Raw genomic sequence first — 21189 nt, 5'->3', positions numbered from 1 at the left:
GGTAAAGCAAAAAAACAAACAAGTAAGTGCCTATCGCAACTTTTTATCTCAGATAATTTTCATAATTTTTGTGAGATATGTTGATGAAAACAATTGAGAAGCTCTTTTTAATAATATGTGGTACACATGCTCAGACCTTTATACATAGTTTCTCTATTTAATATTTCAGGCTATTAGCCAAATCTTTGCTGGCACATAATGCACTCGTGACAAATCTATAGGCTTAAACCATCTTTCTCAGTTGTGTGTGCCTTTGGCACCAGGTCTAACCATCAAGCTGAGTGACTGACTTACTCAGCAGTCCATTAGCTAATGATGGTTGATGCAGCCCATTTTGTCCTCAGTCACCCTCACACATTTTTCCCACTCTCATCTTCTCTCACTGTAAGATGCTGATTATAGGCAGCAGCCCTCAAACACCACATCCATCCATCCATCCATTCGCTTCCGCACATCCTGTTAAGGGTCGCGGGGGGGCTGGAGCCTATCCCAGCTGTCATAGGGCGAGAGGCAGGGTACACCCTGAACAGGTCGCCAGCCTGTTGCAGGGCCAACACAGAGGGACAAACGACCTTTCACACTCACATTCATGCTCTCATTCACACCTATGGGCAATTTAGATTAGCCAATTAACCTAACCCCAGTAAGTGCATGTCTTTGGAATGTGGGAGGAAACCGGAGTACCCGGAGGAAACCCACGCAAGCACGGGGAGAACATGCAAACTCCACACAGAGAGAGGGAGAGGCCTGGGCCAAGGTGGAATCAAACCCAGGCCTTCCAGATGGTATTCTAACTGTGAGGCAGCAGTGCTAACCACTACGCCACCGTGCTGCCCCAAACACCACAATAAAAAAAAAAAAAAAAAAATTCCTGTATAAACAAAATGCAGTGATAACAACAATATGATTGATTTGGGGTGGAATAAATTTGGCTCTGAACACAAAGCATTTGCACTCAGTATATTTTTCCCCGTGACCCATGACTTTGGATTGATAGTTTGATAGAATCATATTATTTCAAAAGCCACACCATTTTGTTAATATACAGTTGATCATGTTGATGAAATGTCTGTCGAAGGGAGACTAGTGTGGGATTTCAGAGCCCATGACCTGCTACTGGAGTTTAATACAGAACAGGAAATGACTAGCAAGACAGACAGACAACAAAACGAGAGTCTAATAAAGGAACCAGTAATCCCAGGGTTTTGCTATATTGATCACAGTCTGTAGCTTCTCCAATTCTAGATTTAGATGGTAAATTTGAATAGTGGCATTCAATAATATAATGAAATTACATTTGTTTGTTTATTTTTCATCTTGCCTATTATATACTAAATCAGAACACCTCATATTGCCCCTCATATTGATTAAAATATGCTGGGATTGCTGATGAGCCTCTTTGATCAATGTGTTCTTTATAACACATAAATGCCTAATACCTTCTCATGGCTTAACCTGAAGATTTGACATCTATCATAATTAAATAAACACATAGATACATTTTCTGACACATAATACACAAAAATCACACTTGAATGTTTTTGTTTTATAGTGGTTCCCAAAACCTTTATTTTGAGCTACCTACCATAATAATATCACAGGGCAGCTGTTGCGATGTTAACACAAGTGCCTGCCGCATCTGTGTTATGATTTTCATGGTAAATGCTGGCCCATTTGAAGCCTTCAGATGAACACATGGACTCCCAGCTTCTATTCAGATGCTTATTTTCTCTCTGCGTGGCTGTATGTTCCAATATATATTGCAGAGACAGACAAGATGAACTCACTTGACTTTCCCAGTCTCTTTCTACTTGCCTTCTTTTCTCTGTCTCTATATATAACACCACTTGAATCCACTGAGACGGGCTTGGCACATTCTGTGTCTGTAATTCCCGTAAATTTATTTACAGTTATGGATAAATGTTGTCAACAAACTCCACAGTAACACCCATTTTCACAAGAACAAAAAAACAAGAGGCTCTCATTTTTAGATCATCTGTGAGTGATTTAATCAGGGTAAACACGCCTCAGTGTGGAGAGAGGAACTCAGCGTGCTCTTTAAGACTGCAATCTGAAGGACCTTTTCCTGTGATATATGAGTGACTGCAACTCTCTTTAATTAGCACTGACATCATTTGGACAACGGAGAAAAGAGAGAGGGTAGGACAGATTGACAGAGACTGAGAAAGAATACACAAATGATTTAGACAGAATGAAGGAAGGCCTACAAAGACGGCAATGCGGGACTGTTAGAGAGGCGAAGGGCGAACAAGGGGAGAAGTGTAACACTGTAAATCCTCTTACACTGTTTTCAGTCAGTGCTGTTAGAGATCTTTCTGTAGTAGGCAGAGGCTTGCTATAGCTGAATGTGCTAGGAAGAGCTGATTATTTAACATTCTGTTTTAAAACTACTGTACATTTAAACCAAATATTTCCTTCAGTTCAATTTAGTTTTACTTAACTGGTGCCAGTTCACAAAAAACAAAACAAAAACAAGAACAAAAAAAAATCACCACAAAGTGCTTTAAATAGCAAGGTAAAGATGCTAGCATATTAGAGAGAAAACTCAAGCAGACGATCCACTATGAGCAGCACTTGGTGATACTGGGAATGAAGATAACCCTTTTAACAGGAAGAGCCTACTGGCAGATCCAGGCTCAGGGAGGTGCAGCCATCTGCTGCGGCTGGTTGAGGGTTGACAGGAAAAGAGAAGAGAAAAGAGAAGCACAGAGAGCCAAGGAGAAAACACAAACTGTGGGAGAGCGAAGACAAAAGTTAATGGTATGCAGTAGTGGCATATATCCACATGGGGAGTGAAAAGAGAGGAATGGGTAAAAAATGCATAATACATCATGGGAAGCCCCCAAGCAGCCTAAAGGCCCCAATACACCTGCTGTGTTGGTCGCTTTTTGATGTAATCACACAGACACATCCATATGCTGACACGTAGCCGCTGGAGTATTTTCCTGAACAACAGGTGTCACCACTCAGATGATACTGTCGCATCAGCACTGATATTGGAGGAGAAGAAAAAGCAAAGAAATTGTCAAGTTTTTTTTTTTTTTTTTAAGTTTTTTTCTAAGCCTATTACAGCATAACTAAGGGAGGGTTCAGGGCCACCTGACCCAGCCCTAATTATAAGGTTTATCAAAAAGGAAGGTTTTACAGTAAGCCTAATCTTAAGAGTAAAGAAATCTAAATTTTGAGCTGGTCCCACAGGAGAGGGTCCTGAAAGCTGAAGGCTCTGCCTCCCGTTCTACTTTTAGAAACTCTAAAAACCACAAGTAGGCCTGCAGTCTGAGAGGAAAGTGCTCTGTTATGGCATGATACTCAAAGGTCTGTAAAATATGATAGGGTACGATCATTCCAGACTTTGTATGTGAGCTGAAGGATTTTAAATTCAATTCTGGATTTAATAGGAAGCAAATAAAGGCAAACTAATGTGGCAGAAATATGATCTCTCTTTCTCTTTCATATGATTTCAGGATACACTGTAGTAGATGAATCCAAAACATCATGAAACCCTTTTTAAAATCTGTGAGACAGATGCATTTATATTTGATGCACTTTTCATTATAATTTGCACCTCTAATCATCACCAGCATTGATATTTCCTGCCCAAAAGGACTGAAAATATTTCATACATATGAACAAAATGAAGGATGACATTCATTTTAATATATTTACGTAAACTTGTAAGTTGACTGGTATAGGCTATGCATGTAGACATCTGTTATGTTATATTGTTTTTAGATGTCCAACATTCTGTGAGTAATGACTACTGATTTTACCAGCTTCATTAGACTTTTTCTAGGAAAATTAGGGTGGATGCTGTGCAACAGGTAACATGATAACAGCTATAACAGTTCCACAACTTCTGCTAAATATATTTACATAGAAGTGCTTTATTAGGCACACACAATTAAAATAGAATAGAAAAACCACTGAAATTAAAATCAATTTAATATAATATAAAATAATTGACTAGCATAAATAATGTTTTTAACTTAAATTAACTTTCACTTATATATGTCCTAGACAAACTCTATTTTGTCATTACAAATGTAAATGCTGCTTTCTGTCTATTACTCAAAACTTGGAAGTTTACCATTATAAGCAGATCTCATTTAACCTTAACCAGCAAATAGCATTTCATCATTTATGTATTCCAATTTATGGAAATAACAAATTCTTCACAAAGTAGTCTCTTTAATTCACAATAGAAACATCTTATTGTGGATAATCAGCATTTAAAGAGTGCTTACTCCAGAGACCCAGCTATGTTATCATTACCAACAACAACAGACAGCTACTTTCAGCTGCTCCTTTATCCACAAGGGGTTGCCACAGCGGGTAGCTCCCCATATTTGATTTGGCAGGTTTTTCCTGACGCAACTCCAAAGGGATTTTTGTCTCTTCCCAGGCCTGAACTGGGTGTCTTTCACTTGTTAGGCAATGGCAGTGATTATATGATAAAAATAATAATAATAATTATTATTATAACAGTATATAACACTGGTTAAATCAGTATATAACACAGCCTGGCAGTACTGTTGAGGGAAGAGAGAGACTTTCTTATTCCCCTAACCCACCCACATGTTCCCAGAGGGGTCAGGGTTTGAACTGGCAAGTATCCAGTTGCAGCCCTGCTTCATTAACCACAAGGCCTCCACCACAGTGCTGCTAGTCTGGCAAAAATAAAGACAAAGTCCATATTATACATGCATGTTTATGTGTTATTTTTGAATGATGTTATATTGTTATTACAGACTTTCACACATTGTACCTAGTGTTGATCTTCAGCAAGTCATGTATTTGTGAACACTTTTTTTTTTTCATTTTAGTGGCAGAGCAAAAGATACCTCAGAGACTCTGTATTTCTTCTGTTTTTTCATGAGCACTAACGTTAACTTTTAATCAGTAAAAAAAGAAATATAAACAGTTCTGCACACATGATGAACCTTCCTGTTCAAGTTTTCATGTGTGCAGCAATTAGTGGTGCAGATTTTTTTCCTTTTTTTCTTTTCAACATTATCATGCTACTCACCAGTACAAATTCTTTGCGGTTTCTTTGGGGAAAACATAATAAATATAATATGCAGCCATGTTAACAATATTTTAACCGGTGGCTGGTTGCATTCCCACTGTTATGCTAAGACTGTACTACTGTAAGTATTTTCATTTTTGTTTTCCATTAGTCTGAAACCACACTGAAACAAATCAATTAATGTAACAACTGCTTTACTTTTTGATCTGGCAAGTGCTTTTCCAGCCTGGGAGTTTGTTACATAACTCTCATTGAAACATTCATATTAAATTAAATTCCTTCTCCATTGTCAATGTCTCTTCTCTAACTGCATGTTAGCGTGTCATCTCTAAACCTAAATGAAGGGATTGGATAATGGTGTGAATGTATGAGCATTTCTGATATCATTAAAAAAAGAGGAAATTTCAAGTCCTTTCTATAATCATTCTATAACCACATGGTCAATATGTGTTTCCTTATTTGCTGTCATATAGATTCTGTTACAATGGTGAATGCATATATTTAAGATGACTGATATTTCTGTATTGCGGTAAGCTTTTGTACAAGTAATTTCTATAACTCAAATGGTCAGGTTTCAGACTGCACTAAATGCTTAGGTTCAGACAGTTTTTCTATGGTCTGCTCTGACTGTGAACATGAAATTCCCACTCTGCCTGCTCTTGAAACCTTTCAAAGGCCAGGCAATCACAAGAATGTTGGCTTAAGGGGAGAATTGCTGAAATAGCTCAGCAGTTTCAGACAGCTGATGAACTAAAAGGCTGCACCGAGGCCCAGTATAAGATAAATGAGGATTAATCTGAACAGGGAATCATGTCGAGGTATTCCAGTACAGTCCAAGAATTAAAGAATATCAATAGGTATCTGTATAAGAGATTTAGTGCGAGTGATGGTTTATAATTCTGTGAGATGATTAAAAAGAGGGTATTGCTTTAGCTTAGGTCAGGAACTGATGAGACACTCCCAGGTTCTTTTTGTATTTCTATATTTTATTTTGAGAGCCAACGAAAAGGAAATAATCACATGCCTTTGGTGCAAATGATAAAGTTCTGAGCCCACCTACAAAGTGCATTTAACTGCTGATGACTTTGGCATAGCTTACAAATATGGCATATTTCTTAGAGTTAAACATTGGCAGCATTAGGCAATGGCATGTGATGTTTATAGTATATGCACATTTAGCACATACTGCATTGGAAGGTGAGGGTCTTCACTGACCAGACATGTTGTGCTCATCCCACAACGCATTGTGCTTGGGGTGAGGGGGGCTGAGAGAGTTCTCCTAGCTTTACTGGATAATCCTTTGATAAATAAACTGGGAGAAAAGACCACCACTGCTATCTGTAAGCCAATACTCCCCTAGAGCAGGGATGGACATGGGCTTGGCTAGCTTGGAAGAGATTCTCTTGCTGTTCTTTTTTCGCTCCCCTGCTTTAGGACGATATGTAAATAATGCACAGTTACACATGTGCATCTGTGTTGATGTGCTAAACAGTAAATCCACACCTGTAAAACATACTGTATGTATGCACTGTAGTTGTAAAAATATTAATCCACCCTACCTGCAGCTGTAGAAATCAAATTTCATTGGGTAGCTCAAATGCACATAGAATACATGCCTTGTATTGCCCTAAACTCTTCCATGTGAAGAACATCCATCCCATCAGTCTGCCTCCTCCATCAGTCTCTGTCCTCAGGCAATCATATAAGGAATGCTCTGCAAAATAGCTGAAATTGTGAAGGTATAACAAGGGCAAGCAGGTGGTCTCACACGCACACATACACACAAACACTCAAAACCAAAGGCTCACGCTGTGCCCAAATGAGTTTTCCATTCTCACGCCATCATCAGGTCATGAGATAATTGATTTATGGCCATGTTTTAGCTCATGTCATTATTCTGCCTGTCATCTGATTGGCTTTCGGGATTATGTGGTCATAAGATCCAATCTATAAGAGCATGTCTCCATTTCTCAAGAGTATCCTTAAGAGGATCCTGTTTATTTTTCCTGACAGTCACTATGTGTTCTGTTTACACTGTATGTTTAGTTAGGCATAAAAATGATTTGTGTTAGCGTTATTGTTTTGAAACATCGGCCTTTCTCCAATCTTTTTTTTTTTTTTTTTTTTCTGGCTTCTTTAAAAGTACAGCGTTTGGTTGTAAAAATAATTGGGTAATGCAAACAGAACTGAGAGTGACCTCCACTTGATGCTCATAATTTACGCAGATGTTTACATTTTTGTCTCAGAGAATAGCAAAATGTCATACAAACGCTGGTGAGAAATGGCACTTTGAAAAGTTCACAGTGATAGGATTAGAGCTTGTCTTAATCCTTCATTTCTCACCACTACAGAGATGTGATAACCTGTAGAACTGTCCTCATTTGTCATGTGTTGAACTATTTTTTTTAATATTTAAATATATATATATATAAAGCATTATATATAACATATAACATTTTATATATAACATTTGTTATTAGGTTTTCTGGGGTCCTGAGCAGTGTGAAAAGCTCCTTTTGTCTCTTTTTTTGTCACTCACTTTGTGCTTATTGTTTCTGTTACGGCAGCTCCTTCATGGTATGTGGTGGCTTTTGCTCCCTGCATTATTATTATTATTATTATTTTACCCAGAATAGTATTGTTCCTAGTCAGTCATAATGAGGTTACATTAACCTAATACAAAATTCACATAATAAATAAAAAAAAAGGATTAAACATCCAACTATAATCACACTATTTCCTTACAGACTGCTCTGCTCAACCATTTGCACACATGGCTGTTGCAAAGCCTGCCAGCTTCCCCAGTTTCATACAAACACACACACACACACACACACACACACACACACACACACACACACACACACACACACACACACACACACACACACACAAGTGTGTTTTTCTATCTTTGTGGGGAATTTCCATTGACTTCCATTCATTTCTACAGCCTAAACCTTACCTTTACCCTTTTCCTAACCCTAACCATCACATACCTAACCCTAACCCTAACCTAAACTCAATTCATACCTTAGCCCTAACTCTGACCCCTGCCCCAAAAACAGGGTTTCCCATCGTGGGGATAAGGTTCCAGTCCCCACAAGGAGCAATTGGTCCCCACAACGTAGTATATGTCAGGAAAATTGTCCCCACAAGGTATTATAAACATATGCACACACACACACACACACACACACACACACACACACACACACACACCCACACACACACACACACACACACACATGCAGAGTGCAGTAGACCTCCCAGACACTAAAGTCTGGACATGACGTCATGAGATTTTATGTTGTCTGAAATAGGTGTAATGAATCTTGGGATTTGGATTTATAGATGATTATTCTTTTATTCATTTCTATATTTATTTTGCTAAATGAGAAGGAGGCATATTATTTACTACATTAATGACCAAGTAACACTTGTGACATTTACAGTTGTAATTCCTGGTATTACCAACATTTTCGGGCCAAGCAATGAAATAATCTCATTTGTCAAGCTTTATTTTGAAATCTTAAAATTTGCGTTCTAATACAGAATTTACAAGCTGTATGCAAACGAGATGACCAATGACTGTCCACAGAAGCGCTGCAGCGCGCACAAACAGCATTTAGCTCAGTGTTGACAGGCTACATGGTTAAAACAGTTGCTATGGTCTATCTTTTCTCACCACTGCAGTGTAATGTTCATGTGTGTCGTGTTCGCATGTGTATATGTGTGGCCGTGTGCATGTGTGGTTGAGTCCCTCTACCACATGTGAGCATTTTTTATGGGTCCAAAGGGAGTTAAGGTTAATGCAGTAAAACAACCATCCGCGTGCCCAGCGTATGCCTTAAGAGAGGATTTGACATGAGAATGCAGTTAAGAAAAAAAGTTTGGAGGGAAAGACTTTGGTAAAGTAGAAACTTTCCAATGAAGAAGTTAAAGAAATCAGATTCTTAGTTATGGTGTTATTGTTGATTCCTGTGCTACTGATGCGCCTGTTGCTCAGGAATATATGGTTGGTATGCGAAAGCTTTCGTTTGAACGGCACATGAGACATCTGCCTCACTGTGGAGGGAAAAGGATATTTTTAGTGTGACTGTGAGGCACATTTTGTTACTGTTAACATATTTCAGCTGCTTCAAGACTAATCCAAACTCTTCCCCAGCATGTGGACACACCCCTTCAAACAAAAATTTAAACACACATGTTGCCTGGATGGATTTGTTTCTCTAAAGTTCTGAAGTCTAAATTTTCTTTACTGTAAGTTCAAGTTGCCTCGTTTACTAAGAATGAGGCAGTGACCATCTCCTGCTGTTTCTTACTGTAAGGCTCCCATTTCTAAACCATTAATGAATAAACTATGCTGCTAAATATTACGTAGTCCTTTTGGATGTCCTTTAATGGTGCAGTGACTCATCTTTCTAGTTGAACCAGTATATATATGCACTGATCACTGTAAGGAATTGTTCAGTCCAGCTTGTAAGAGCCATTACAGTCGGTCTCTCTGGCTAATTGAGACTCACTTAATAATGCTGCCTAGAGGCTTTTAAGCCAATGAGATGTCATTGATTTTGCCTCTTGGTTTGTGGCACACACCCCCCTTTATTCATGACCCCACCGTCTCCTCCTCTCTGCTGCTGGCTTTAATAGCCCACTGGGAATACTTGCCAATGTTTCCAAGCGTGCACACATACATTCACCTCCATGAAGTAGTGGAATAATCTACATTTACTGTCAACCCTTCTGGCAATAACTCACTCATCAAACCATTTCTTTCATCACATCCCTCACTCCATGACCACTCTTTTCCCATTTTCTCCATTACTCTGAACTTCCACAATTCACTTTAATACAGCCGTTCTTCATTTGAAATGGTGATGATGGTATCTGATAAAAGGTATTCCCTTATTTGCAGCTAGATTCTTTGAGTTGTATAGGTAGGTCATTCTGAAGCCTCCCTGCTGTTCCTCCCATACTTTTACAAGTTTTCAGGTGTTTGTTTGTTTGTGCTATTCTCCCCACAGGTGGACAAGGTGTGTGGCCTATCAACAGGGGAACCCACACACATGCATCCTACCAGCCCAGAGATCAAAACCTCTACCATGACCTTATCTTCTCCTTTTCCATCTACGGCCCCCTCCCAACCCTCACCCAAGGAGTGGCTGGGGCAGTTAGCTCACTTAAGAAAGTAAGACAAAGCTATGAACCTTCATTCCTTAGGTCAGATTCAGATTCTAAAGTTTACTACTGGCTGTTGTAAATCCTTTTTTTACAGGCACATATTCAATGTTTTTACTTGTTACTTAGCTGTACTGCTAGATGGAATGTAAGTTTAAATTAAATGAAAACTGACTAGGTCTGTATGACATGGCCTGAAAGGGCTGGCCAGTGTCTATTCACAGCTGTCACTTCTTGCTTTCTTCATATGGTTAGTTGGATACTATTCACACCCACACACTGTAAATGTAGTGCCTGGTCCAGCTTTTTTGAAATGGGATTGTACAGCCCGTGCCCTCCACCTGGCCCTTGAGGCAACCATCCTCTGCCCACAGCAGCTGGTAGTGAGGTGGAGTGTGGGTAAGATTAATGTTGACGGACCAGCAATTTCCTGTTTACCCAGACGGCCATACCACCAACTCTGCACACTAGCCGGCCTCAGCTTAAATAGCACCACTCACAAAAAACACACACACAGACACCCTCTTGCAGTGTTGTCTACCATGAATCACTGCACTGATGCCAGCCTAGCTGACAGATCTGGCCTGGCACTGGCACCACCATTCATGGCAACACAATCCAGCTCACTGCATGCTGCCAACACTGTCCAGTGCACATGTGAGTGCTGACCACATCAGAGACACGGGAGCACCAAGGGCCGTAAAGGGAGACTAGTGTACAGCTGAAAAATATGACAAATAATAGAGTAAAACAATGTTTATATTTTGTTTTAATGGTGAAAAATTTTACTCTGCTGTTTTGTTAAATATTCGCACATGTGCATATGTTTGCTTGCATTTGTTTACTGACTTAACAGATTCATTCCATTAAACTTGTTGTCTTCATTTGGATGTGGTGTGGGGAAAAAATAGGCATTGATTCATATGTGGTGTAATCATTCTCTGCATGCGCATGATTAATCACTCTCTTCCAGGGTCAAATGACTGTCTTTTCTCCCTCTTCCCCATGTGCCCCATGTTTCCTTTCTCTCAATACCCCTTTCACCTCCCTGCATCCTTCTTGCTTGCAACAATCTCCCTGGGACTCCAACTCCCATCACTCCCAGTTCATTCCCCCTGAAACCCTCCAAGAACAATAAACATAGTCTGAGAACCCTCTCTAGGTAAGCATGAACCCAAGAGACATTTATTTTTTCTTTTAGAAGTGGCAGGTAGTACAGTATTGTGCTAGTATAGACTGTTCCGATATCGCTGACATTTAACAGGTGATTAACTTTTGGGAAATGGGTCCATATTGCATGCCTTACAAAACATGTTTGCTGATCTCAAAGACTGGTTTCACCGACGGACTCGGCAGATTACCCCGTGTGAACCAGCTGATGTTTTCAGTCTCTTTCTCGTGGGTGGCGGCAATGTGTGTCCGATCAAAATGTTATGCCATTGTTTTGTTCAAGATGACAGTGTCTATATTGATGACATGTGTTGGTAGATCTAGAGAAGCAAGGATGTTACCACACAGCATAATTGAGAGAAATGTGCTGATGCAGTAAAGTGGTCACATTCAAAGCCATTCATTTCCTGCCTCCATCGGCATCATCACATGAATGCTGGCCTTGTATGTCACTGTACCAAAGCACAGTGCCACTAATGGCCGAGAAACGTGTCCATCAACCGCCCCAAAAAATGTGACCGCTAATGACACAATTTTAAGTTTTCAAGTCTGCTGATTTGGATGGAAGTGAGGTGTCTGTATGAAAATTATACTTGTGGTTTTTCCTCAGGGACTTTTTGATGAACCTACAGGGCTTTAAGTCCTTCTTTGCGGGGCTGCCAGAGGACCTATGTCATGAGGAGAATGCAGTGGATGAGTCCACTTGTTGGAGCAGTGATGGTGTGGTGGAAAGGTAAGAGAAACATGTTGCTTTGGAGATGAGAGCTTTCTCTTTCTTACAATGACATTACAGGGCCATGCAGATGCTGACGTGTGGGTGTTATTTCAAACAGACATTTAATACCTAGCCTCACGACAGATGAGATTTGACAGAAAGGGACCTCTGTGTTTTAGTCTGTGTGCTTGTGTGGAATAATGTTGTGAGTCAGTGTGGCTTGCTCTTGCTAATCACTGTGGAAATAAGAAGTCATTAAATCAGGCTCTGCACTGAATAAATGCAGGCTGCACAAATGGTCGCAAAGCACTCCTTTCCTTTGTGTTGGAGTCATTTTATGAGTTGTTAACTGTGCCTTTCTCTCTCTCCAATAATTAGGAGATATTTAGTTTGTGCTGATTTATAGGTGTGGCCCTAAAACCCTTTTCCTGCTTATGGTTTTGGGTGCATCTCTCCGGCTGAAGTACTGTGTGTGGTTATGCATTTTCTCCATCAGCATGAGAAGAACAGACAAATGATGCAGATAACTGAGCCAATGCAAGTCTGCAAATGATTCCAACTGCTGGATCTGATTCTTAAAAGCTGTAGAAGCTTAGCCCACAATTATGACAAGATTATGCGCTGCCTCTACTGTGGTGGCCTTAAACTGGCCCCCCTTGGCATTGCAACTTCAGTGCTCTGTGCTGCCAGTATTAGTTCTGCCAGAGGAAAACAGAGGACCAAATGATGACTTCCCCATTGAATGCTTATCAGATCTTTTGGTCCAGGTTAAGGCATGCATTATTTTCTACATGAGTACATGCAACGACATTACAATATGTGCAGGAACAGATGACTCAGATTCTAAGAAGAACTTTTTTTATTATCCTCATTGCTTAGAAGTATTTTGATAAAGCTCTTTGTGTGCTTCCAAATCTTATTTGTTTTTGTTTGGCTCTCTTCTCTTCTCTTCTCTTCTCTTCTCTTCTCTTCTCTTCTCTTCTCTTCTCTTCTCTTCTCTTCTCTTCTCTCTCTTCTCTTCTCTTCTCTTCTCTTCTCTTCTCTTCTCTTCTCTTCTCTTCTCTTCTCTTCTCTTCTCTTCTCTGATATGAGAAAGCAAAAACTAGGCAAGCCATCTATAATTCAACTATTACAAGAAAGTTTAACTTATCTGGTTGAGCTGCTTGTATGTATTTACTGTCAGTTCTTTGTTCACTGCCGTCTGTGTGTACTTGAGTGTGTGCATGTCATTTTACTACGAAGAGTACTGGTTTTTCAACAACAGTGCTAATGGGCTGTAATAGTTTGTTATCACACACTCCCTGGTGAGTGCCAGGACTTTGCTTGTGGTGTCAAGTGTTCTTGGTTTGAATAAGAAAACAGTACCCTACTGAGACATTTGGCACCACTCATAAACCGTTCAGCTTGGCCTGTGACTATTCAGCTAGCTTCTTTCACTGTATCTGACACTGTTGGCATGCATTACAGGGCATGAAAAGGGTTGCCATTTTGGTGCCTTGGTGCCCCCTGTGCCTTGGTGTGCCCCTGATGAGGGAAGCACGGTGGAGTGATCATGGGGAGGGAAGCCTTGGCAGCATAAAGATCCATTGTGAAGTCAGTGGAGTGGGGCACAGCCCTGCTGTGGGGACCCCCAAAGCCTGGAGGGTGAACAAAGACCCTCCTATGAGGCTGCATGGGAAAGGCTTGGACATCACTGCCATTGCTGCTGCCACTATCGGACATGCCTGGGAAACTTGCATGAAAATGCCAGTGAAGAAGAGAGAGAGGAAGACAGCGAGAAACAAAAAAGAGAAAAGTTTAAAAAAAAAAAAAAAAAAGAAGCATAAAATAAAGCATTATCCAAAATGGACATGTGCTGTTGTGTTAGTCGATGTCATGGTCTTCTTTCCTGTATAGTGGACACAAAGCCTCTAGGGGCTCAGTGGGTTTTCCCAACGGGCAGGACACAGATCCACACACTCTCACATATCAGTCCACACGGGATCCATATGCTAGTCAAGAGCAGGGGAGTCATTCATTCAGACACAATCATAATGTGCTCAGGCAAGGATACACACATCTAAATGTGGAAACACACACACAGACACACTTGTACTGTATGCTACAATACTTCAAAGCACATCAAAGGCATTTGGGATTGAAATTCCCTTCCTGTCTTTATTCGGCAACTGATGACAGAGTGCCAAGCGGGGGGCAAGCAGTTGTACTTAACAACTAAAATTGTGTTTTGGCACGTGTTCAAAATCTCTGAATATTTACACCAACACAGGTGCGAATACTTCGCTCCAACTTTTCCGGAAAAATAAGCTCAACCAAAATGACCACAGTTTTTTTTTTTTTTTTTTAATTTAGATCAGCCACTCACTCTGTTGTAGTGTTACTACAAAGAGAAATGACTCACTTTAATTATGCCAGTTACCATTCCAGTTGTTTCATGCCTTTTTAAAAAACCTTTAACATGTGCTAAGAGATAATGAGTGGATATTTTTACATGATTTGGAAGGTTTTAACCACTATTAAATAACTGGTTAAGTCAAGGGAGTTAGCAATACGGAGACTGAGCAACTTAACCATATCACCAGTTCTGAGAACATACAGTAACTGTTAGACCAGGTATTGCAGTATTTTTTTTTTTTTTGTTAATTTAGCCATCTAAGTCAGCAGTCAGTAATCTGTCTATCTATCCATATTCTTCATTTTCTTCATTAGTCCAATCATGGGTGGGGCAGCTAAATGTTTAATAATTTGTTCTGTGAACGTGCTTCTAGCTTAAAATTGCTCTTACTAAGAAGTTAATGTGACACAAAGGTTAGCCATCGACTACTGAACTCTTATGATTTCAGTCTGTGTGTTTATTTATTATGGTGACCCCTGCAGGACAGAGAGCATAAATGGTCTAATATGAAGGAGGGGAAAAGCCATACATGTTTGAAAAGACCAGCTCCAGCTGGTAATTAGACTGTTCCTGAAAATCAGATGAACATTATTTGTATTACATGACGAAGAATATTTCAGGCCAGCAGTTCTCTCATGGATGCTCAACATGCTAGCATCCTCATGACAGCAATCCTAACATGAGCTCTTATCCAACTTAGAGTTGCAGGGGTGCACGAGCCTTTTCCAGTTATCATAGGGCTTCTTCACTTTGGGGGTCACCATAGCAGATCATCTTCCTCCATCTCACAATTCACACCTCAGACTCTCTTGCTGTGAGGCAACAGTGCTAAACACCACAGCAGCATGTTGCCTGCAGTCAGAAATCAGTGTTTATTGCACTTCCTACTCTCTCTGTATTGGTCTTTTGAGAAGCAATATTCATTGTAACAGCAAGATTAAGATCCTGTGTGTGTGTGTGTTTTTTTAATGCAGTGTGTATGTAGAGCTAATTTGCTTAATTATATTTCAAATGCAGCTGCATTGCTGTGAAATTCTGCAGCGAGGGGTGCAGGCACTTTTTAGTATATTATTCATTTGTGTTAAGGTCCTTCAAGAATAGATAACTATATCACCTACACTGTATTGTTATACATGTATCACTCACCTAACTATATCACAATATGCTTAGGATATAGAATGATTCTACTGTTTTGGAATTAGCTCAAGATTTGGTGCACATACAACACGGCAATGTGAATCCTTCTGAATGCCTTGCATTTTTATAAGGTTATGACAATCCATTTGTTTATCATTTTGACATCTGGAACTCATTCTGCTATTGCAGAGATAAAAAGGGAGAGCGCTGCACTGGGCAAAGCCTTCACCCCTTATACTCTCACTTGTTTTTTTCAGGCCTTCTAGTCCCATCCAGTCATAGTCTTCTCTGTGTCTGTCTCTCGGGTTAGGGGAGTTCAGTTCCAAAAAATGCGAGCGAATTGGATAATGAAAGAGGGGACTATAAATTAATGACTGTATGCAGAGGAAAGACATTCCCTCCTCTGAGTCTGTGTGTGCTTCACATATGTGCCTTAAGACCTGTGTTCTGGTGGTAAGCAAACAGCAGAAGCTTGTTGAAGTTTAAATGTGAAGTTGAAATAATATGTTAAAAGAAACATAATGGAATTGTGATAGTGATGAGCTGTTTTCAGAGAAAAACTGGAGCATTTTGGAAATATTGACCTTATACTGTATCTTTATACTTTTTTTTTTTTTTGCTTTTACACCTGCCCTTTCACCTTTACCATTTACATTTGATGTCTGCAACTAACCCCTTAGTGCTTCCACTTTTACGCCTTCAATCCTGCTATTCTACTTGTTCTAAGCTTTAATTCAGTGTCCCCTTCCTTTCCCATAACCCTGGTCTGCTTCCTGAGACCTCAGTATGACCCACACTGCATTGCTTTGACTCTTTTCTCTTTGGGGCTGTGTCTTTGTGGTGTGGGTGTGTATGTGTGCGCACTTGAGAGAAAGAGAAAACAACAGTGATCATATTTCAGTATTTGTGAAGTGTTTATACTGTCTGCAGAAATGCTTGGATTCTGAGTTTGGATTCATGGAATTTCTAAACAAGGGGACAATTTTAGATGTCAGCAAATGTAATTCTGTTGGCATATACAGCTATTCGCCAGTGTGGCGCATGCATGAAAAGTGTTTATGAGTTTCAGTCTCTTCAAGTTTTGATTTTATGCTGTGCCTTGTACACATTGTATGTTTGTAAATTTTCCTTCCAGCTTCTTTCAGTCTTATTATGATCACTTTTATGGAAGGGATGCAGCTTCTCCCTTATACAGTGTGTCCAGTCAGTGCAGTTGGTTGAGCTAATATAATTAAAATGCCACAATAGACTGGCATGTTTTACTGGAGCAATTCCTACTGGGCGAGGTAGGCACTGTGTACTCACTAAACTCTGTGCTTGCCCATTGGCAAGGCTTCAAATTCATGGCTGGATAGAAAGGATGAGAAGTAGAGGATATTTGTGATGGCAGGATGGGAAAGGATTATGCATAAGAAAAAAAGTGGATTGAAATGGAGATGAACTCATGGATAGATGAGGGACGAAAGAAAGATATTAGTCAGTGGCAGCAGGAAGTGGTGGCTTTAGGAGAGCCCTCTGTCTCTGTGGCTTAATTGACTCTATGAGCCTGTTTAAAGTTTGCACTGCTTCTCTGGTTCACAGCCAGAGGGTTAGCGTGTCACTTTATTCTGTGTGTGTTTGAGAGTAATGCGTGTTCAATAATTTCTGTCCCGATTGGCATACATTCCAGTGTACAAAACTAGTGAACAAAGGACAAAAAAAAAGCCTTGTTGTTTTTCTGTTTTGTTTACCTTTGGACATTGGGTGCAGTTTCTCATTTTCAGTCTTTTTTTTTTTTTTTTTAAGGGCCTCAGAGAAAAAGAAAAAAAAATCTTGACAGGTACCCTGGTTATGTACCTGGAACTGGTAGGAAACTGAAATACCATTTGTGCAATCAGCTACAAGTTGAGTACCTGTCGGCTGGTATTCTTTTAATGCATCATTGGCCCTTTTTGTGTGTGTGTGCGCGCATGTGCATACATGCCCGTGTTCATGCATAGGTAAGGACATGCATGTGATCTTTCCCAAATCCAACATAGTGAGCTTAACTCATAATATCAGAGAAATTTATTATTATTTTTTTTTTTTGCAAAGAAGTAACCAGGAAAATGCACCTCAGTAAAAGCCAGCATCTAGACCCCTAAATAAGGATAAAGAGACTAGCACAAACCAAACCAGGCAGTGTGGTGAGACCAAACATCACAACCCGGATGTTGAGAAGAACCCAAGTGTCTGCAACCTGCATCAAAGTCCAAGAAGTAGTGGACACCTTTGTGCCTAGGCAGAAACATGCAGGAATGTCTCCACCAGTGCCTGGGGCCTTCACCAAGACCCAACAGAGGCAGAGAGCACAACCCGGTCCCACCCAGGGAGCACGGGCAACCAGAAAGTGGAGCCCAAAGCACCACGTGAGCCAAGGGACAGCGAACTGACCCAAAGCCCAGGAAGGATACCAACCAACACAACCCGAGCGCCCAAGTACAGCCCCAGCAGCACGGGACGACCAGACCTCCAGGACTCCCACCCGAGCCCCCACACCCACCGCCCCCACTACCTCCCGATAGAGAAAAGGGCACCCACCCCTCCACAAAGAGCCAGACACAGGGCAGAGCACTGTTCCTGCAGGACGGACCATGAGCCCGCACCACACGGGCCCGTGGTGTAGGGGCGGGGCGGGGCGGGGCAGGGCAGGGCAGGGCAGATAAAGGGAAGGGGAGGGGGAAAGGGAGAGCTACAAAGCCCAGCCATCTAGACCTGTCTGCCCCTACCCATCCCACAGCCGCACCACCCCCAATGTCCACATCACCCCCCCCCCCCCAGAAGCAAAAACTAAATTTCTCTCATTTTCAGTCTAGTCCTTGTGCCTTAACATTTTCACAAGATTTTATTTATTTACATATTTATTGTTTGTTAAGCAATCCAACGCTACCCAACTATGAATCATTCAAGCATAAAAGGGACCTAACTCAAGGGAAGAACCAGTGTTGTGTCTACACATAACAATTTAGCTAAGAACCAATTTTAAATAGTATCTTTAGTCACTTTGTTACTAGCAGCCAGACACACACACACACACACACACACACACACACACACACAAACCCCCCCCATAATTTGTTCCCATTTTTTTTCGTTGAATTTACAAAAAGGCAGCTAACTCAAGTAATCTTTAGGCACTTTGTTGCTAGCAGCCTGTCGGAGAAATATCAGTTGTTCCCATTTCTTTATGAAAGTGCCAAGATAACACAGTTTGAAAGGCATAAAATAATACCCAACAGGGTTTTGATCCATCATGCAGTACCATCAGGAAAGTGTGTGATTGGCAGTGGCTTCATTTTCAGCATGACACTGCTAATCCAGTAAAAACATACCTGAATAGAAAAGCATACAGTGGAACACCATCAGTCATGGATTGGTCTCCCTAGAGCTCAGACCTCAACATTACTGAAACAGTGTGGGATCATCTTGACAGAGACTAGAAGTAAAGGAGCCAATATCCAAAGAAGAGCTTTGAATGTCCTTCAAGATGCCTGGAGAACGATTCCTGAAAACTATTAAAAGAAATTACAAGAAAGCTGCCTAAGAGAGTTCAGGCTGTGTCGAAAAAGGTGATCATACCAAATACTGACTTTCAAGATTGTAAACTTGTACAACTTTGTTCTAAACTATTCCGTTTATGTTTGCACAGGTTTCAATAAATCTGCACGTTTCAATAAAGCACTATATCTGTTTCCCATTTTTTTAGAAAAAAATACAGAAATGAGGGAGACTTTTGCACTGCACTGGAATACATTGAACACACAACAACATCACACAGTGTGATTTAATTTGAATTGCAGAGCCAATGTCTGTCATAACTATTTTTAGCAACACTCTTATCATTTTTCCTGATGGATACAGCAGACCTTGCACATGAAATTTAGACTTTGACCTAGGCAAGTGTATATTTTCTGAATAGCTGCTGGATATTGTATGAGGTCATATTTACCTGTAGGCCTAAATTTGGGACACAGAGTGAGTATTGGCAACATTCCCTGTAAAGTTGTAGTGTGAATGTGTGTATAAATTTAAGTTTCCAGTGTGTGCTTTTTACCATCAGAGTAAGAATGTGAGCAAGATGTCTGGTTTGAGTCCAGTTGCAAGTTTAAGAATTAGTCCAAGTTGTTGCTCAACTTACTGTAAAGGTATGTGATATTAAAATGAAAATGAATGAGGAGAGAGTGAAAGCTAACAAAACCAGCTCTGTACAAACAACAAAAGTACAGTCCACTACTGTGAAGGCTGTTGTGTGTGCCTGTGATCTGTGTTCAGTGTGTGTATGTGGTAACCTGAAACCACAGGGAAAACGTTCCTAGAATTCCGGGTGGGTTTGGTGTCATGGCTCGCTTACTGGAACCCCCTGAGTGGAGCTGGGACTATGGCCTCTCCGTGGAAGAGCAACAGAATGAAGGGAAAGTCCTGCCCTATTTTCATACATTCATATACACTTTACCCTGCTGCTAAACACACACACACACACACACACTGTCCTATTCTTTGCTCATTGACTGTGTTTAAAATTATTATTTTGCATGAAAGAAACAAACACAAACTGGATCTGGTTCATCATATGGCTACCAGATTTGATCAGTGACATAGGGTGCTGAATAAACTGTTTCAAGAATCACCCCTGCTGAAGATAATCAGCAGGGCTCAGTTTAACAAGGCTTTGGTTAGCTTTTTTTCTTTTTATTAAATCCAACGACAAAGGATTTGGGCCTAACAATTCAGCCCTAACCATAGACTTACAGTGTAACCCAGGGCAGCCTCAAGACAGTTAATTAGTTTGCCAAGGGTAGGTGAGCTAACAGAGTGCAAATAAAACCATAAGAATCCAATAGTTGATTGTATGTGGGATGGGATGGGGGGGCAGGGGTGAACACAATAGTTTGCTGATTTATTTATGCCAGTAGCATGCATAGCTCGACTCATAACCATGAATTGTTGTCTGTCTCACTCTGTTAAACCTGTGATAAATTGTCAACCTGTCCATGGTGTACCCTGCCTCTTACCCAGTGACAGCTGGGAAAGGCTCCAGCTTCTCATAATGCTCAGTAGATGGATGGAAAAATGCATATTGATCAGCAAATAATGTAAAACATATATGGGTGGGTGGCACAGCATGCAGAGAGAAAAAGAAACCAGAACAGATACAGATGAGCCTGGAAGCGGGGGAGTCTCCCCTCAGAGTGCCAGAGGCAGACTGCAGAGGAATTGAGGTTTTAAAGGCCAGTGCAATGCAATGCCCCCCAGTCACATCCTGTAAGTCAGAGCACAGCATATGGAACCACAAGGTACCTTAGATTTCTCACAGTGCTACTACTTACGTAATTCATGAAGATCAGAAATGTATTTTGGCCCAGATCATTGAATGATCTGGAACACACACAGCAGTTCTTTTAAAATATCTTCTCAAACGAACTCTAAGTCAGTATAGAACAAGATCGATTTACATATGTGTGTAAATTCAAGATTGTGACATTCCTAATGTCCCAAAATGCCACCGGCTTGAGAAATAACAATGAAAGA

The 21189-nt window shown here is 40.6% G+C and overlaps 1 protein-coding gene across 2 annotated transcripts in view; it reads left to right on the top strand.

The window, feature by feature from the left end:
* The window catches only part of LOC115795301 (glypican-5-like), a 107319-nt gene that overhangs the window by 31164 nt on the left and 54966 nt on the right, over positions 1–21189 (top strand). The window contains exons 4-6 of one of the 2 annotated variants that reach the window (XM_030751118.1): positions 10072–10235; positions 11331–11387; positions 12006–12128. In XM_030751118.1, coding sequence (XP_030606978.1) covers positions 10072–10235; positions 11331–11387; positions 12006–12128 — 344 coding nt within the window. The remainder of the gene's footprint in view (positions 1–10071; positions 10236–11330; positions 11388–12005; positions 12129–21189) is intronic. The other variant, XM_030751119.1, reaches the window with a different exon arrangement.

Source organism: Archocentrus centrarchus, chromosome 17, assembly GCF_007364275.1.
Source record: "Archocentrus centrarchus isolate MPI-CPG fArcCen1 chromosome 17, fArcCen1, whole genome shotgun sequence".
NCBI classification, from domain to species: Eukaryota; Metazoa; Chordata; class Actinopteri; order Cichliformes; family Cichlidae; genus Archocentrus; species Archocentrus centrarchus.
This window is presented reverse-complemented; position numbering and strand designations above follow the sequence as displayed.